This window comes from Trichosurus vulpecula, chromosome 1 (assembly GCF_011100635.1).
Source record: "Trichosurus vulpecula isolate mTriVul1 chromosome 1, mTriVul1.pri, whole genome shotgun sequence".
Lineage (NCBI taxonomy): Eukaryota > Metazoa > Chordata > Mammalia > Diprotodontia > Phalangeridae > Trichosurus > Trichosurus vulpecula.
In genome coordinates this window covers 1190001-1208224 of record NC_050573.1, presented here as the reverse complement: position 1 = coordinate 1208224, position 18224 = coordinate 1190001, and the positions used below count along the sequence as shown (strand labels likewise).

Below are 18224 nucleotides of genomic sequence, written 5' to 3'. Positions count from 1 at the left end.
TGCCACGTTTCTCCTTCATCTCTGCCCCCGTCCCCCATGAATCCCAGGAGTAAGGAGGGGGGAAGGGCAGAGCCACGAAGCTCCCCTTGTCCACTGGTTGTGGGAGGTAGCATGGCTCTGGGCACTAGGTTTATGCCGAATCCTTTTTCTTCTCAGTTTCTTCTCTTTTCCATTGTCTCTCTCTGTGCCGGCCACGGGCTGCCCCGGTCTGCTGCCTGGTGCCATCCTCTCCACATTTCCTTAGGAGCTGCCCTTTCTCCTTGGCCATCCTGCCCTCGATGGACCAACCCTGCTTTCTGATGTCACCTTCTTGGCCACTTCCTGTGTGCCAAGGTTGTCCTTACCCGCTGCCCAGTGCCTTGCCCAAGGAAGGTGCTTCTGGACATAGGGGTGCTGTCCCTGGGGCTCCAGCTTCTTGCCAAGACCGCATCCTTGGCACTGGGTTTCTGGGTTCTCTTTGTCAGTCGAGTTGTGCCCACATGGGGACCTGTCTTCTGGGTGATGGCAGCACTCTCTCTTGTTGAGCTCAAGCCAAGACTGGCCTATTTGTTCCTTCTCCCTCGGACCTTGCTCACTGGATGCCCCTTGTAGGTGCTTTCCCTGGCTCTGCCTCAGTGGTCTTCATAGGGCAAATGGCTCCTTCCCCCTCCCTCTAATTCCTTTCTCCCTCTTTCCCCCTCCTCTTGCTCCCCTTGCCCTCCTCTTCTTCCCCCACCTCTTCCCCCTCTTCCTCCCCCCTCCCCTTCCTCTCTTCACTCCTTTTTCCTCCTCTCCCCTCCCCTCCTCTCCTCTCTCTTGCCCTCCTCTCCCCTCCCCCTCCCTCTTACCTCTCCTCTCCCCTCCCCCTCCCTCTTACCTCTCCTCTCCACCCCCCCTTCTCCCTTGCCCTCTTCTCCCTTCCCCCTCCTCTCTCCCCTCCCTGCTCCTCTCCCTCACTCCTCTTCAGGTGTGTCACTCAGCCCTGGGTGTGTGGCTGTCCCTCCCTCCCCTCCCCCTCCTTTGCCAGCCCCCTGCCAGAAGCAGTCACGTTTTCCTTCTCCTACTTCAGACCTGGGGAAGGCCTGGCTCGTCTCTAAAAAGGGAATGCGTGGTTGTCTCTACCTGGAGTGCTGAGAGGTGCTCCCCCAACCCCTCCCTCGCAGACTGGGGTGGGGGGGCAATGGGACGGTGGCACCTTCCCCCCCTCCAAGTCCGCCCATGAAGATGCTCGGCTATTTCTGCAGGCTCGCCTGGAGCCTCAGACACCCGTTCACTGGGTAATCCTGGGCCTTGGTGCCTCTCAGCCTGTTTCCTCACCTGTAAATGGGGATCATAAGAGCGCCTCCCTCTGGGGGCTGTGAGGATCACAGCAGGTAACTAACATCTCTAAAACGCTTTGCAAGCTGCCTTTGTCAGAGGTGTTCCCCCCAGTGCCTCCTTCCCAAGTCCAAACCCCTCCAAGCCTCTGCCCACTTTCCTTCTCTTCAGGCAGCTGCAGCCCTAATCTCTGCTCCTTCATTGGATTGTAAGGTGCTCGAGGTCTGGGACTGCCTTTTGCCTCTTTTTGTATCCCCGGCACAGGGCTTGGCACCTTGTTGGTGCCTAATAAGTGCTTATTGATTGGTGTTGATTTCTGGGGTTCATGCTGGGGCCAGGGCTTAGCTACTGTCTTGGCTCGGAGGCGAGCTCTGTAGACAAACAGGCTTTGGGGTGTCGACAAGGCCATGCTCAGCCATCCAGCCATCCCATGTGAGCCAGAGGGCCCGAGTCCAGGCCAGAGGCCTCTCTGCCTCACCACCGTTTCTGATAACCCCTTTCCATTTATGGAGATCGTGGTCCCATTTCCTCATGGGCTGCAGGGGGCTGAATCCGGCCCCCTAGTGCTGGGGAACATCACAGACGGGGTGTTCCCAGGAGAATCCTCTTGGGGGAAGAAGCTGGAGGCCCCCTCATTTTCCTCTGGATTTGGGGCACCTGTGTACTATTTTTGGAGAAGGATGCTCTTGGTACCCAAGGCTTGGGGGCCCCCCTGTGGGCAGTGGGAGAAGCACTTGTGTGAGGACAAGGAAGGGAATGGAATTGACTCCCCAGAGGTGGAGGGGACCATGGAGGGGGCCATGGAGGCTTGTGGAAGGGACTGTTGAGGGGACTATGGAGGAGACCGTGGAGGCTTGTGGAGGGGACCATTGAGGGGACTATAGAGGGGACCATGGAGGAAACTGTGGAGGCTTGTGGAGGGGACAATGGAGGCTTGTGGAAGGGACTGTTGAGGGGACTATGGAGGGGACCATGGAGGGGATTCTGGAGGCCGGTGGAGGGGACCGTGGAGGGGACTGTGGAGGCTTGTGGAGGGGACTGTGGAGGGGACTGTGGAGGCTTGTGGAGGGGACCATGGAGCCTTGTGGAGGGGACCATGGAAGCTTGTGGAGGGGACTGTGGAAGGGACCATGGAGGCTTGTGGAGGGCCACACCACACCTCCGAAAGAGTCAGAAGGAGGATTTCACACAGGTGCCCAAGCTGACTGCCTGTTTGTCCACGTTTGGGGCTGGGGACCACACCTTGACCAGAATGACTGCACATTTCCCAGATTTCTGAGCTTGGCAGCAGGTGTTTCCCACATCAAGAGAGGCCAGTCTTGGCCTCCTCTGCCCTGGCCAGACTGTGCCTGCTGGGTTGTGGTCACCTCCAGATGCTCAGGATAAAGTGGAAGGCAGGGCAGGAGAAAGCTGGAAAGCTGAGCTTGGCAGGGGTCTGGGGGTATTTAGCCTGGAGAAACCTGAGGGAAAGGGTGGGCCTGATGCTGAAATGTCTCAAGGATCGTCTGGTGGCCTTGGATCAAATTTGTTGTGCTGCTTCGAGGGCTGTGTGGGGGGAAGGTGCTAGGGAGGCTGGGACATGTGGAGAAGATGGGGAGGGGAGGCCTGGGCATGGGGGAGGCCAGGGCGGGGAGGAGGCAGTGGCACAGGGAAAAGGTGTGGAGGGAAGGCTGGAGGCTCCTTGAAGACAGGGGCTGGGCTGCCTTGTACCTTTCTTAATATCTGTAGGATTTAGCCCAGTCCCTGGCACGTAGTCTGACTCCTCTCAGTCCTTCATGCCCACCCTCCTATTAGCCAAGTCCAGGCTGGTCTCCTTTCCTGACATTCAGGGCCCCCCAGGATCTGACTTCCCCTCACCTTCTCAGACTCCTTCCTGCCCTCCCTTTGCTTGCTCTGGTCCCCCTTTTCCTCCAGAGCCCTGCCTGGGAGCTGCCTCTCTCCACCTGCATCGGGCATTCTGGCCATCTGGTGTCTGGGGGCCCTCTATGGCTCCTCCGTCCTGAGCTCCACCTGCCTGGGGAGGAGGGAGCTCCTTGGCACTGGACATTCACCTAAGCAGCCTCATCTCAGAGATGGCCGTAGATGGGAGCCAGCCTGTGACCCTCCAGCATCCAGCTCCTATCTCTGGTTCTTTGCTCTGGCTGTATCCCTGGGGCCTGGAATGTCTGTCCTCCCCACTGCTACCCTGATAAGGCCCCCCTGGGGTGCTGGCATCCTCGTCTCCTGCCTCTCCAGTGGAGATGGCTACATGGCAGCCCTGAGAGAATGAGAGAGACTTGGAGGCTGGGACTATTGGCTTTGTCTTTGTGCATTCCAGGGCTTAGCTGGGGCATACAGTAGGTGCTTCATAAGTGCACCATGGGAGTGACTGCCAGAGATGATGTCTTGTGTAACTCACTTCCCAGCAGGCTCCTGGTGGCCAGGCCTGGGGCTCAGGGGCTCAGGGAGGGAAGGGGGCCTGGCCAATTAGAGGCTAGTTCACATCCAGATCTGGGCGAGGTCACCAGAACAGAGAGCAGATTCTTATCTAAAAAAATAAACATTTATTGAGAACTTTGTGCCCCTTTCCCTTTCCAAGTCTCAGTTTCATCACCAGTAAAATGGGAAGGCTGGGTGAGAGCAGCCATCGGGCAGAGCTAAGGAGTAGGGGTTGACTGCCTGCCTGCTGTCTCCACTTGAAGCAGAAATAGCGGGGGTGACAAGCATGTGGGGTGATAGAGGCTGGCTGTTGGGGAACCCGAGGTGACCAGGCCAGGGTCTTCCTTCTCTAGCCAGGGGTGCATATGTAGCATAAGTGGCAGGGAGGGGTGGGCGGGTAGATGGGTGGAGGCAGGCCACTCCCCTAGAGGTGGCTAAGCAGTTGCCTGGGGTCATGTGGCCCCCAAAGCATGTTCCTCTCTCCATATCAGGCTAAGTGTGGTCTGGCGCTGCTCCTTGAGGGGTGGCAGATTTGGCCATCTTTGCCCCCAGGCCCTCAGCTCGGGGCAGCAGCCGCCCCGGCTAGGGTCAGCGTTGCCCACCGTGGTCATCTAGGGAGAGGGGACAAATACCCCAGCTGCCATGGAGGAGAGGATTAGAGAGGCATGAAAAGAGAAGAAAGGCACGCCCTGTTACTGTTCACTCCAGTGACGCCCCTGTTGTGTGACTGTGGGCAGCCCCTCGCCCTCTCTGAGCCCACTAGTTTCTCTGCCCGTATAGACACAGCGTTCGGCACTCCACCAGGCTACGCCTATGATGCGGACCATGCGGAGGAGCAGAGGCGCCAGCAAGACCGGATGCCCTACATCGATGACTCACCCTCCTCCTCTCCACGCCTCAGCGGCCAGAGCAGGGTTAGCCGCGACATCCTGACCTCGGGCACGGTGAGTCCTGGCTGGCGGGGACCCACAAGCAGCTGAATCAGGGGAGCCTGGTGTCCTCACTGGCCTTTCCATCCTGCCTCAGCTGCAGTGACACTGTGGGGGAGGGTCACACAGCGAGAGGCTTTGGCTCCAAGTTCACTGTGTGAATAAGCATTTATGTGACAACTACTGTGTACCAGGGGCTGGGCTCAACAGCTTTTACCTACATCTTATGGGATCTTCACAGCACCCCTGGAAGGAGTTAGGTGCTATTATGACCCTCATTTCACAGCTGAGGAAGCTGAGACGGGTAGCAGTGAAGCACCTTGCCCAGGATCACCCAATGAGGATGTGCCTGGGGGTGGATTTGAGCTCAAGGCTTGCTGACTCTAGGTTGGGCCTTCTATCCACTGAGCTATCAGCTGTCTCTGTGGTGAGGTGGGAGGGCTTGTTCCCCTTGGGAAGGAGAGTAAGGAAGTTCCCTGGCCCTTCCCCGACATTCCCAGAGGGGCCTGAGCTGCTGCTGCTCCCCACACCCCAGGGCTTCAGGAAGAGGCTGGATGGCCTCTGCAGGGAGTTGCTGGGGAGACACTGGGCCAGGCAGGCATTGGACTGGGGGGCTCCTAGATAGGATCAGGGGATGCTGTAGCTGAGTGGCCAGGTCAGCGCTGGCCTGACTTGCCAGTGTGGAGGGACTGGGGACCTTCACTGTGTCGTCAGCTGCCAGGGCCCCCTCTTGCAGCCCGGGGTGTACCCTGGTGTATCAGCAAGGCAATAAACACAACATTGATGATAATTGTAAATATACCTGTGTCGTTCTGTATCGCAAAATATAAGAGAGTCCATATAGAAGGTAGAAGAATTAAAACATTTATTCAGACACCAGAGAACCAAATCCCAAAACCAGTAAGCCCACTTTATCATAACAACAAGGAACTTAAAACACAATATGACAGCATGGAGCCTTGCCATCTCATAAGCTTCTACCCTTCTGCTGGGGCCTTCCCACAAACACACTCACAGCATAGCTAGCGTACCTCCTTGCTCTCCCTCAGCAGTTAACTGCTCTCAGCATTTCCTTCTGTGTTCCTCCAGTTCCACTTGTTCAGCAAGCTCCTCCCACCACATGTAACGTAAGCAGGTCACATGGACCTATTAATGGATGGGGAAGATCTTCACATTCACATTACCATCACACCTGGGGTTCTTCCCCATGAGGGGGCAGCAGCGTCCAAGCTCAGGGGATGAGGGGGACAGTGACATTTGTAGATAGGGGTTGTTCCTGAGCCCCTTCCATACAGACTGTAGCCAGAATGTGCATCGTTCAGCGCCTGCTGTGTGTCCCTTGGAGTGGTCCCCACCCTCATGGGGCTTGGGGTCCCAGCTTGACACAGCAGAGGTCTGAACCTGGGGAGCGGGGAGGGAAAGGCCATGACGAGGTGGATGGGAAGGGCCCTGCTGGAAGCGGATCGGGAAGGGGCTGTGCTGGAGGCGGATTGCCGTGGCTAGCAGGTCAGGTCAGAGGCAGTACAAGAATGTGGAAGCCTATCCTGGAGTGTGGCTCCAGGCCAGAGAGTGTCAGGAGATAAAACCAGAGAGGTTAGGCGTTGTGAGGGGCCTTGAACGTTACCCGAGGGGCTCAGGGTGGAAAGGTGCTAATTAAATGCTTTCTGTGTGCCAAGAGTACTCAGCTTATGTCTGGGCAGCTGCGCAGCCCAGTGCACGGAGCACCTGGCCTGAAGTTGAGAAGACCTAGGTTCAAATCCAGCCTCAGACATTTCCTATCTGGGTGATCCTGGGCAAGTCCCTTCCCTTCTATCAGCCTCAGTTTTCTTTTCCGAAAAATGAGAATCATAACAACACCGACTTGCCAGGACAGTTGTGATAGTTGTGGAGGCCAGGGTGAGGGTCTTTGGTTGGAAAAGTTCTAGGGAAGGTGAGTAGGGATTGACACGCCCTATCCAGGAACAGTGGCGTGGGGAGGTGCCTGCTGGCCTGGCAGTTTCACAACATCCAGGTTCTCTTTCCTGATGAAGGGGGGCTCCCGTGCCAGAACTCTCGCAGCTGACTCATCTGCCCCAGGCCGAGGCCTCTACTTGTCTCTGTCTCTTCCCACAGAGTGAGCTGGACTCAGAGAAGGGCCTGGAGATGAGAAGATGGGTCCTGTCTGCCATCCTGGACAGTGAGAAAACCTACTTGGGTCACTTGGAGGCCCTGCTGCTGGTAGGATGGTTGGGGAGGAGGACAGAGCCAGCACCCACCCTGGGGGAGCCTTCTGGCTCTGGGAGCAGTGCAGGAGCTGAGTACCTGCATAGAGCTCCTGCATTTATCTAGCACCTGGTGTGTGCAGGGGCCCCGGAATGCCTGCTTTTATTGAGCACTGAGTGAGTGCCTGCATTTGTCTAGCGCTTGGTGTATACAGGCTCAGCTGTGGCCTGGTCCTTCTACTCCCTTGTGGAGCTGGTGGCCCTGGCACACGTAAAGGAGGTGCGTGTGTGAGGTGTCCCCAAGTAGGCCTCTGTGACCTTGGGGCTGGAGCAAAGGCCTCCCGGAGGAGGTGGCAGCTTCTTCGTTGGAATTTAAAGGCCCCATAAATAGCCTGCAAGCAGGAAGAGGGGAGGCATTAGGAACTGAGGTAGCAAAGGTTTGGCAGTGGGAACCTGCAGGGTGTGTTCAGGAGTCGGTGGAGGGAGAGGAAGAAAGGAAGGCTTTATTAGACACTGTGTGCCAGGCCCTGTGAGGGGCCCAGAGAAGGAAGGTCCTTCCCCCAAGGGGTTTCCGTTCTTGTGGGGGAGATGGCACAGAAGACGGAGACTCCAGTCAGGCTGACGGCAGAAGGGCTGGGCTTGAGAGGCAGGAAGGCAGGAGCTGGTCACTGCTGTACTCAGGTGGGCACCGGTCCTCCCAGGGGGCTCCCTGGGGCCTCCCCAAGGTGCTCCCCAAAGGCTACCTGAGGGCTCCCCAGGGTTCCCCGGGGCCTCCTTGGGCTCCCCAGGGCTTCCCGGGTGCTCCCTAGGGGCCTCCTCAGGGGCCTCCTCTGGTGTTCCCCAGGACCTCCCAGGGAGCTCCCCAGGCACTCCCCGGGGCTCCTAGGGGCCTCCTAGGGCTCTCCAGGGCTTCCCTGGGGCTCCTCAGGCTTCCTAGGGCCCCTCAAAGGCCTCTCCAGGCATTCCCCAGGGTTCCCCGGGGCCTCTTAGGGATTCCCTGGGGCTCCCCAGGGGCCTCCCCAGGCATTCTCCAGGGCCTCCCAAGGGGCTCCCCAGCCTCCTAAGGGGCTCCCTAGCCTCCCAAGGGCCTCCTCAGGGCTTCCTGGGACTCCCCAGGCTCCCTAGAACCTCCCCAGGTGCTCCCCAGGGTTCTCTGGGGCCTCCAGGACCCAATGCAAACTCTACCTTTGGCCTTTAAATTGGGGCAGGAGCTGCCTCAAGTGATCTCAGCAGTGGCCTCTGCCTTGGCAGCAGCCCAGCACAGCCACCCCCCTCCTCTGGGAGGCCTTGAATGCACCTCTAAATCTGGCTGGGAATGGTGGCATGGTGGCATGGTGGCATGTGCCTGCCTGTTGTGTCCCTCCAGTAACATCAGTCCCAAGCCCTGTGCCAGCTGGCCCTGAGAAAGCAAAATAGGCCATGCCCTCCAGAAGTTTCTGTTCTAATATACAGAGCTAGTCTTTGGCAGAATCTAGAGAGAAGGGGGAACTTGGGCCAGGGGGTGGGGCGGGGCAGGGAAAGGCCTCGCCCAAGGTCTCCTGGTGTTGGGGAGGGAGGGGATGAGCATCTGGGGACGGGGCTAGTGGTCCAGAAACGGTCCATGTGGAGAAGGTGGTGCCTGAGCTGAGTCTCCCACAAAGGGAGGTATTACTGGCATGGGTGATGGCCCACACAAAAGTACGGAGGTGGGAGATGAGCCAGAAGTGATCTAAGCCTTGGGGACCCGAGGCCGTGCCCCAGGAGCTCACCTTTTAACGCACACGGGGTGCGGTGCTGGTGTGGGTGTGAGAGCCGGGGAGCCTGGGAAGCTGGTGGGGTCAAGGGTGGCGTCCGCAGGGACTGACCGCAGACTGCGCTGCCTCTGGTCCCACAGCCCATGAAGCCCCTCAAGGCCGCAGCCACCACGTCCCAGCCGGTGCTGACGGGACAGCAGATCGACACCATTTTCTTCAAAGTCCCTGAGCTGTACGAGATCCACAAGGAATTCTACGACGGGCTGGGCCCCCGTGTGGAGCGCTGGAGCCAACAGCAGCGAGTCGGTGACCTCTTCCAGAAGCTGGTGAGGCTACCTGCGTGCTCACGAGGCCACGCGAGGAGGGTTGGAGGGTGTCCTCAGGCGGGTCCTCCCTGGGAGCTCAGGCCTGCAGCCCTGTTTACAGAAGGGTTAGCTGACCTGCTTTGCTACCCGTGGAGCCCCGATCCCGTGTTCCTATCCCATCATCTGGATGGACGGAGCTGGCAGCCCAGCAGGGCTCCCGCCACCACCAGGTTCTCTGGCGGACAAGGGAGCAGGGAAGGTGGGGGACAGAGGTGTCACTGGGAGAGTAGTAGCCCTTTGCAGGGAGGAGCTGTCCCTTTCCTGGAGGCCTGAGGCCTGGTCATCCCTGTCGCTGGCCCATGAGCCCATGAAGCTCCCCTGGACTCAATGGTGTCCAAAGCTCCTTCCCTCCTTAGCATTGGGGTCACGCCCAGACTGGCGTGGGTGGGAAGAGTGGGGGTAGATGGACCCCCTGGAGGGTGAATACAGCCAGGGAAATGTTTAAGCTAACAGGGGGAGGACTGATAGCTCCCTGCCACTGCCAGAAGGGCCCCCAGCTGGAGGGAGGGCACCCCAGCAGCGTCTGGGGGCCCTGAGAGGCGGTGTCTGGGGGCGGGGGCCCTGGCTGGCAGCTTCCCAGGGGGCCTGGCAGATGATGTCCGGGGGGCCCACCAGGCGGCTTCCTCTGCGCCTCTCTTGGCCACCTATAGGTGGGAAACAGGGAAAGGCCAGTCCTTGTGGACAGGGTCGGTGACAGAGGAAGCCAGGGGGCAGATGCTGGTCTCTCGGCCCTCTCCATACTGGATGTAGCTGGGCGCCAGCCCTCAGGCACAGGCAGGAGGCCGTGCTTCCTGGGAGGAGGTGGGGGTGGGGGTGGGAAGCCTGGGTGCCCCTGGTGGCTCCTCTCCATTGCAGGGGGTATGGGAAAGATGAGGTAAACTGAGGCAGTCTGCTCAGAGACTCTCAGTCACTCACCACCTGAGTCACAGGGCTCAGGTAGAGAGCACGGCCATCCTCAGAGTGTGTCTCGCTTGCGGGGAGGCCTCAGGCCCCCAGAGGGAGGGTGAAGCCAGAAGCTGCTGGAAGCCCACCTGATCCCTCCCTCCCCTGTCCTTGCCTGAATCTTTTCCTTGGTTTCTGGGGTACACCAGGGAGTCCTGGCCACCCCCCAGACCCCTCTCCAGCAAGGTGGCTTCCTCTGGACTTTCGGTGTTCCCTGGTCCCCGGCAGAGACCCCCACCCCCCCTGCCCCGGCATGTGTCTGCCTTTCCTTTGTGGCTGCACAGGGTCAGAGTGCTTGGTCGTGGGGGGAAGGGGGCAGGTTAGCCCCTAGAAAGATCTGATTGGTCTAGGGGAGGTGCCTGCCCGTGGGGCTGGCGGCTGTTTGTGCCTGTCATCTGGGTGCAGAGTGTGGCAGGGGACCAGCCGGCCCTCAGGCCACAAGCTGGAGCCCCCCCCCCCCTGCTGCCAGCTGAGCCCCAGCCTTACCTGTCCTTTCTTCCACAGGCCAGCCAGCTTGGGGTGTACCGCGCCTTTGTAGACAACTACGAGGCTGCCATAGAGATGGCGGACAAGTGCTGCCAGGCCAATGCTCAGTTTGCCGAAATCTCTGAGGTAGCGCTGTCCCGCTGAGGTGTGAACCCTTGTGCCGCTGGCTCTGGTCAGCCCCACCACCCTGGGCCCCCCCAGCCCCACCCTGGCCCAGCCCCCCTGCCCCGCCCTGGGTCCCTCTTCCTCCCCGACCCTGCCCCAGGCCCCTTTGCCCCTGCCCTGCCTCAGCCCCCACCCCCCCACCCCACCCTAGGTCCCTCTGCCCCCAGCCTCTCCTGGGCTCCCAGACCCCCTGGCTCTGACCATCCCAGTGGCTATCTTAGGCCCTCAGTGACCTCTTATCTTGGCCCTCTGCCCTCTGCCTCCTCACTGGCCTCCAGAGCCCTGGGTATTTGCCAGCCCCTCCCCGCTCTCCCCCAACCTCCTGCTGTCTGGTCTCCTCAGCCCTGGCTTATATGTATGAGGAAGATGAGCTTTGGGCTGAGTTTAGAAGGAAGCCAGGATTCCAAGGGGGAAGTGCTTGAGAAACAGCAGGGACAAAGGCCCACAGGTGGGAGATGGAGCATGGTCCAGGAGAAGCAGGAAAGGGTTTCCTCACCTCCTTAATCCAAGCATGGTAACCCAGGCTGGGCAGGTTGGCAATGGCCCTCCCTGAGCCCTACCCCCAGCACCAAGGAAATTCCAGCATTGGGCCTTGGGGGAGTGCATTGACCTGGCTCAGCACTTCTTTGGCCCCTTCCTTTTCAGAACCTACGAGCCAGAAGCATGAAGGATTCCAAAGATCAGACAACCAAAAACTCTTTGGAAAGTGAGCATTGGCTGGCCTTGGGGAGGGGCCTGTGGCCGGGGTGGGGCTTCCTTCTGCTGGGAGGGCGGCAGTCCTTTTGTCAGAATGAGGAAACTGAGGCAGCCAGAAGGGCGCTCCTTATCCTGAGGCCGCCAGTGACTCAGCGGGGAGAGTGGGTCCTGTCCTGTGAGCTGGGCCCTATCCCTCCAGCTGGACCCTGCCCCACCACCCAGGCCCTGTCCCACGAGCCGGCCGAGCTGTGCAGGGCCCTCAGCCCACACTGCAACACCTCCCCCTGCAGCCAGGGCTAACAGCGAGCTACCGCCCTGTCATGCGGGACCCCCCCAGAGCTGGCAGGTCCAGCCATGTCAGCCTACTGAGGTCGTCCTGGCCCACTTTCAGAAGGCCCCTTCACCCCCAGCCTTGGTCCCTAGGGCTCCTGGGCGCCTGTGGCCAGGGCATGGGGGGAGGTCGGCCCCACCGTTCTCACACCCTCCCTTCTGTCCTCAGCTTTGCTCTACAAGCCCGTAGACCGAGTGACCCGCAGTACCCTCGTCCTCCATGTAAGTCCATGGGGAAAGCAAGTGGGGTGAAAGGTGTGTGTCTAAATGTGTTAGAAGGCTGGGTCCTGGGTGCAGATGTGGGCATCGCTAGGCAGTGCCGGGGGTGGTGTGCCTTCTCATCACGCTCTGCCGTCTGTGACACCCACTGCCAGGCTTCTTTAGGGAAAGATTGCTCCCCCTCCCCCCAACCTGAAGGTTGGCCTGCTTTGCCTCTTCCCTCTCATCCTTCCCTGCCTCCTCCTTCACTCCCATGGGAAGCAGGGTGGGGCAGTGGTGGGCTTCCTGAGCCAAAGCCCATCTTGCCACTCGCTGCTCTGCTGACTGCTTACTGCAGTGCCCCCCCGAGCATTGACGGCCTCCAAGGTCCCCTGCCACCTTTGACTCCGTGACCTCTGAGCCCAAGCAGAGCTTGAGCTCCTGGATTGGGTCCCCACCGGTGGGGGCTCGCAAGATCTGAGCCGATTTCCAGGGGCATAGAGCGCAACCTGATTCTAACAGACAGAATGAGCTCTGCCACTTCCCGACCAGGAGTCCCCCTTACCCCCGCCCCCGCCAGGAAACCCTCCAGTCGATCCACAAGCATTGATTAAATGCCTGCTGGATGCCCTGCCTGGGGGAGCTCCCAGCTCACATTCTGGGGCTAGAGTGAGCATGGCCAGTTACTAGTGACTGAGGAGGGGCAGACCAGCCAATGGAGGCCCTGCCCCGCCAGACCTGGCCCCCGCTCATCGCTGGGTTCTCTCCTCGGGCACAGGACTTGTTGAAGCACACCCCTCCCAGCCACCCTGACCATCCCCTGCTGCAGGATGCCTTGAGGATCTCCCAGAACTTCTTGTCCAGCATCAATGAGGAGATCACGCCCCGGAGGCAGTCCATGACGGTCAAGAAGGGCGAGGTCAGTGAGCCTTTGAGCGCATGCTTGAGCAAGCGAGCGAGCGAGGAAGCATGCAAGTGAGGAAGGCAGTGAGCAAGGCACAGGTGCATGAGGAAGCAGATGAGCAAACACGTGGGTGAGGAAGGGAGCAAATGAGCAAGTGTGAGTGAGGAAGCAAGCAAGTGTGTGGGTGAGGAAGTGAATGAGCAAGTGCGAGTGAGGAAGTGAGCAAGCGTGCAGGTGAGGAAATGAGTGAGGAAGTGAGCAAGCGTGCCAGTGAGGAAGTGAGTGAGCAAGTGTGTGAGGAAGTGAGGAAATGAGTGAGGAAGTGAGTGAGTAAGTGAGCAAGCGTGCGGGTGAGGAAATGAGTGAGGAAGTGAGCGAGGAAGTGAGTGAGCAAGTGTGAGTGAGGAAGTGAGCAAGCGTGCGGGTGAGGAAATGAGTGAGCAACTGTGAGTGAGGAAGTGAGCAAGCGTGCCGGTGAGGAAGTGAATGAGCAAGTGCGAGTGAGGAAGTGAGCAAGCGTGCCAGTGAGGAAGTGAGTGAGCAAGGCACATGTGCATGAGGAAGCAGGTGAGCCAACACGTGGGTGAGGAAGTGAACAAATGAGCAAGTGTGAGCAGGTGCATGGGCAATGAAGTGAGAGTGAGGAAGCGAGCAAATGTGTGGGTGAGGAAGTGAGTGAGCAAGGCACGTGCATAAGGAAGCAGGTGAGCAAACATGTCGGTGAGGAAGTGAGCAAGTGAGCAAGTGTGCGGGTGAGGAAGTGAGTGCAGGATGTGGCTCCTCAGGGGCACCTGGTGGTGCTGGCGAGGGCCGAGGCAGAGGCCCATGCAGGATCAGGCTTCTGGCTCCTGCTCCGGTGGCCTCTGACCAAGGACACTTTGCCCCGGCCATGCAGCAGAGAGGACCGCAGTGTCCGGGTGCCAGGCTCCTACCTTGGACAGCAGCCTCAGGCCTGAGAGGCAGAGGTGGGCAGCGGCTGTGGCCCCCCAAGGCCGGCCAGGCCTGGGCTCCCCGGGGGTGAGCCACCACAGGTGGGGCCTAAGCCGGGGAGGCACCCCCGAGTAGCCGGCGCATTACCCATGGTTCCCCTTCAGCACCATATATCCAGCATAGCCTGTGTGCGCGCCCCCCCTTTGTGCCTTGACCCGGGCTGAGCCTCCGGCCTGGAACACGGTCCCCCTCTTCTCGGCCTCTTAGAATCACGGCGTCCTTCAAGGCTCTGCTTGGACGGCCGCCCTGATGGGAAACCCCGGTTTCCTCCGTGGTCACTGCCCCCTCCCTTCCTCAGACCATGCTAGAGACCTTTCCCCTTCCAGAGAACAGAGGCTCCCTGAGGGCAGCCATCACACGCCATGGTACCTTGCATGGTGTGTGAAGGGCGGGGCCTGGGGATGGGTGCAGAAGCACATGTGTGTGCTGGTGGGGAGGGGCTGTGTGCACATGTGTGTGCTGGTGGGGAGGGGCTGTTGCACATGTGTGTGGTGGCAGGGATGGGCTTGTATGTGCAAAATGTGGGTGAGGGGTAGGGCCTGGGAATGGGTGTGGCTCTGTGGGTGCAGAAGCACATGTGTGTGGTGGGGAGGGGCTGTGTGCACATGTGCGTACCTGTGTGTGCACATGTGTCTATGTGTGTGCACGTGGGTGAGGGGCAGGGCCTGGGGACAGGTGTGGTTCCGTGGGTGTGGATGCACCTGTGTGTCCTGGAAGGGAGGGGCTGTGTGCACGTGTAAGGGCATGTGTGTGGGGGGATGTGAGGGAGCAGGGCCTGGGCACAGTTTTGGCTCTTTGTGGGTATAGAAGCATGTGTGTGCTGGTGGGGAGGGGCCTTGTGTGTGTGCACTTGTGTGTGTGTGTACTTGTGTGTTTGCACATGTGTGTGTGCACATGCACAGGTGTGGTACGCATGGTGTCAGCAGGCTTTGTCAGACTCATCCCCCCACCCCTGCCGAGGCCCCAGCCAGCCCACTCCACTCCCGTGCCGGCAGCCTCCCCTCACCGGTTCTTTGCCTCCTTGCTCAGCACCGGCAACTCCTGAAGGACAGCTTCATGGTGGAGCTGGTGGAGGGTGCTCGCAAGCTGCGCCATGTCTTCCTCTTCACCGACCTCTTCCTGTGTGCCAAGCTCAAGAAGCAGATGGCAGGGTGAGCCCCCCGGGTCCCTGGGCTCCTGACCTAGCCTGGCCGAGCCCCGTCGGCTCTGCCCCAGTCTGACCTGGCCCCCTGGGTTCTGCCCCCAGCCAGGCTCTGCCCTCAGCCCCTTGGGCTCTGCCCCCAGCCTGACCTGGCCCCCTGGACTCTGCCCCAGTCCACCTTGGCCCCCTGGGCTCTGCCTCCAGCCCACCCTGACCCCTGGGCTCTGCCCCCAGCCCACCTAGGTGGGCTCTGCCCACGGCACCATCAGTTATGGGATATCAGGTCTAGTTCCAGGCCCCAGGCTCTTACTGGACACCCAGATGTGCTGAGCACTGCTCCCCTCCCCCCAGCGCTGCCGGTGCCAAGAGCCTTCCACGTTACAGTATGGTGGGGGTTGGGGGGGCACCAAAGCAGGGCCTTGTCACAGGGGCTCCCAGGGTGCAGAGTGGGTTGCCTCGTCCAGGGCTTCTCAAACTTTTTCTATTCACAGCACCCAGTTTAAGAAGCGCTGAGGTCTAATCCATATTCCTTATATCTGGGGAAACTGAGGCCCCGGGCAGGGCTGGGCTTCCAGCACATGGTCTCCAGGCTCTGCTGGCCCTCAAGCAGGGTGACCTGTGCCTGGGGTCCACAATGAACCTCTGCCTTCTCTCCCTTCTAGGAAAAATCAGCAGTATGACTGCAAATGGTACATCCCACTCACAGACCTCAGCTTCCAGACCCTGGACGAGGCTGAGGCGGTGCCCACCATCCCCCTGGTGCCGGATGAGGAGCTGGATGCCATGAAGATAAAGATCTCCCAAATCAAAAGTGACATTCAGCGAGAAAAGGTCAGAGCAGGCCCAGAGAGGCCCAGCCACCCTGGGCTTGGGGTGGGGCGAGGGGGGGCGGTGAGCAGAGACGAGGGGTCACACGGTCGCCCGGAGGACCCTGGCCTAGGAGTCCCCACCCCAACCCAGCTGGTGAGTGGCTGGCCAGCCTCCGGGGGATAAGAGCCGGGGATCTCCTGGGTGGGGGGAGGGCAGGGGCAGAGGGCCTCCTTGGGGGGACACACCGGTGGCAGGGGCCTTCCCTTGGAGGGGCAGAGCCAGGCAGCCTCCGGGGGACAGGGGCAAGGGGGCCTCCCTGTGGCAGACAGGGGCAAGGGGCTTCCCTTGGAGGGGCAGGGGGCCTCCTGAGGTGCTGTGGTGGGAGGGGTCTTTGAATGATTGGTCCGGCTGCAGCTTGGCCCAGTGGGCCCCTGTGGTCTTTTCACTGGGGACATTGTGTGATTTTGGGGGCTGGAACCTTTCTCTTAGGAGGTCACTCTCTCCCACAGTTCCTGGTCCTGCTGTTGAAGCTGGACCAGGCTGACCCCCACCTCCACACAACCTTGGACCTCGGTTCTCATGTCCTCCCCTGGCCTGGACTCCACACCCTTCTCCATACTGGTAGCACCTCTCAGGGCCCTCCCCATCTTACATGGTGGTACCCAGGACTGAGCCTAGTTCTGTGAGTGGCCAGCCTGGCCAGGGCATAAGGCAGTGGGACTGTCCCCTCCTCAGCCCTCGGAGCTCGGCCCCTTCTAATGCCACCCAAAATTGGGGCAGCTGGGTAGCGCAGTGAGTAGAGCACTGGCCCTGGAGTCAGGAGGACCTGAGTTCAAATCCAGCCTCAGACACTTGACACATGGATTACCTGTGTGACCTTGGGCAAGTCACTTAACCCCAATTGCCCTGCCAAAAAAAAACAAAATCAAGGGAGTTTTCTTGGTGGCCACAGGCCACTCCTGGCTCACAGCAAGCTTGCCCCTTGCCAGGCATCCCCCTAGCCTCCTGTACTTGGGCACTTGACTTTTTGGACCCAAATGGAAGACTTTACATTGACCCCTAGTTGGCATCTTCAGGGCAGATGCCCAACCCAAGGGGTTGCCTGGTGTGGCTCCCCTGGTGTGAGGTGGCCGTCTGGGCCTGCATGCGAGGTGGTGACGCCAGGCCCAGCCTAGCTCCCTAGGGAGTGGGGGCTTCCCTGAGCCGGCCAAGCCTCTCCTTCTCCCGGGTGACTCCTCCTGGGCGTCCTGACCTGGGCTCTATCCTTGGCAGAGGGCGAACAAAGGCAGCAAAGTCATCGAGAGACTCAGGAAGAAACTCTCAGAACAAGAGTCTCTGCTCCTGCTGATGTCACCGAGCATGGCATTCAGGGTCCACAACCGCCACGGCAAGGTAGGCACACGTGCAGGTAGCAGCCCATCCCAGCCCCAGGCTGGCTGCACTGGAGGAGAGATGACGAATCTTAGGGGCATCTCGGGCAGGGAGTGAGGCTGACGGGCTTGATGCTGAGGCCAGTGCCAGAGTGTGTGAGCCACTCCTCTCTGCCCGGGGCCGGTGTCTGACTCCTGTACAGTCAGGCAGAAAGTCAGTCAGTAAGCGCCAATGGCGCTGGGGAGTCAGACAGAGAATGAAACAGTCCCTGCCCTCAAAGACCTTCTGGTCCTGTCGGAGCCAGGGAGGGCCCATGGAAGGCAGCGCCCCAGCCAGGCAGGCTCCTTAGGGAGGCTGGGACGTGCAGGCAGTGCCCCCATGAGGTGGGCTCCTTAGGGAGGCTGGGATGAGGAAGCCTCTTCCTGCTTTCCTCTCTCCCTCCCAGCCCCTTCCAGGAGCCTCCTTCACCTTGGAGGATGTACTTGAAGGCATGGGCTAGGAGAGGGTGCTATGGGGCACTGGGCCTGGAGTCAGGAAAACCTGAGTTCAGATCCAGCCTCCTGCCGCCTCACTGTGGGCCCCTGCTGAGTGTTGGGGGTGCAAAGAGAGGCCAAAGCCAGTCCCAGCCCTCCAGGAGCTCCCAGGACAATGAAGGAGACCTCTTGCAGACAGACTGATAGCAAGCTTACTATGTGGAGGGTGACTGGGAGTTGGTGACCAGAGGGAGGGTCTGAGGAGGCTTCCTGGAGGATGTGGGCTTAGAGCTGGGAGCTGGGAGTGTGCCAGGCTTGAGGGACGGCCAGTGAGAATGTCCAGAGCCACCGTTGCCTGCCTCGGTCTGCTCCCCTGTAGGATGGGATGACAACGGCACCTCCCTCTCCGGGCAGTGGTGAGGACCCCCCTGAGACAGGGGCGCCTCGGCGGCCTGGCTGCACCCACGGTGATGGGGGCCTGGGGCCCATCTTCTGTTCTAGAGCTACACGTTCCTCATCTCCTCTGACTATGAGCGTGCAGAGTGGAGGGAGAATGTCCGCGAGCAGCAGAAGAAATGTGAGTGGACTGACCTCGCCGGACCCTGGTGACAGCCTGGTCCTCCTCCTCCTGACTGACAGCTCCCCCTTCCCCAAGGCTCAGGCAGGTCCTCCAGGCTGATGGGTCCTCCCAAGCCCCACCCCACCACACCTTGGGAGGTCCTTCCTCTGTGGTACAGCCACCTCCTCTGTGTCTAATCCCACCCGCTGCTGCTGCC

At 60.1% G+C, this 18224-nt stretch overlaps 1 protein-coding gene across 3 annotated transcripts in view; it reads left to right on the top strand.

Annotated features, from left to right (window-relative positions):
- BCR (BCR activator of RhoGEF and GTPase) overlaps positions 1–18224 on the top strand; it is a 69980-nt gene that overhangs the window by 29792 nt on the left and 21964 nt on the right. For 2 of the 3 annotated variants that reach the window (XM_036738622.1, XM_036738614.1), the window contains exons 3-13: positions 4495–4658; positions 6756–6860; positions 8718–8903; positions 10389–10496; positions 11181–11241; positions 11731–11783; positions 12538–12678; positions 14683–14804; positions 15457–15625; positions 16877–16996; positions 17950–18025. In XM_036738622.1, the coding sequence (XP_036594517.1) occupies positions 4495–4658; positions 6756–6860; positions 8718–8903; positions 10389–10496; positions 11181–11241; positions 11731–11783; positions 12538–12678; positions 14683–14804; positions 15457–15625; positions 16877–16996; positions 17950–18025 (1305 nt within the window). Of the gene's footprint in view, positions 1–3974; positions 4039–4494; positions 4659–6755; positions 6861–8717; positions 8904–10388; positions 10497–11180; positions 11242–11730; positions 11784–12537; positions 12679–14682; positions 14805–15456; positions 15626–16876; positions 16997–17949; positions 18026–18224 lie in introns of those variants that run through there. The other variant, XM_036738632.1, reaches the window with a different exon arrangement.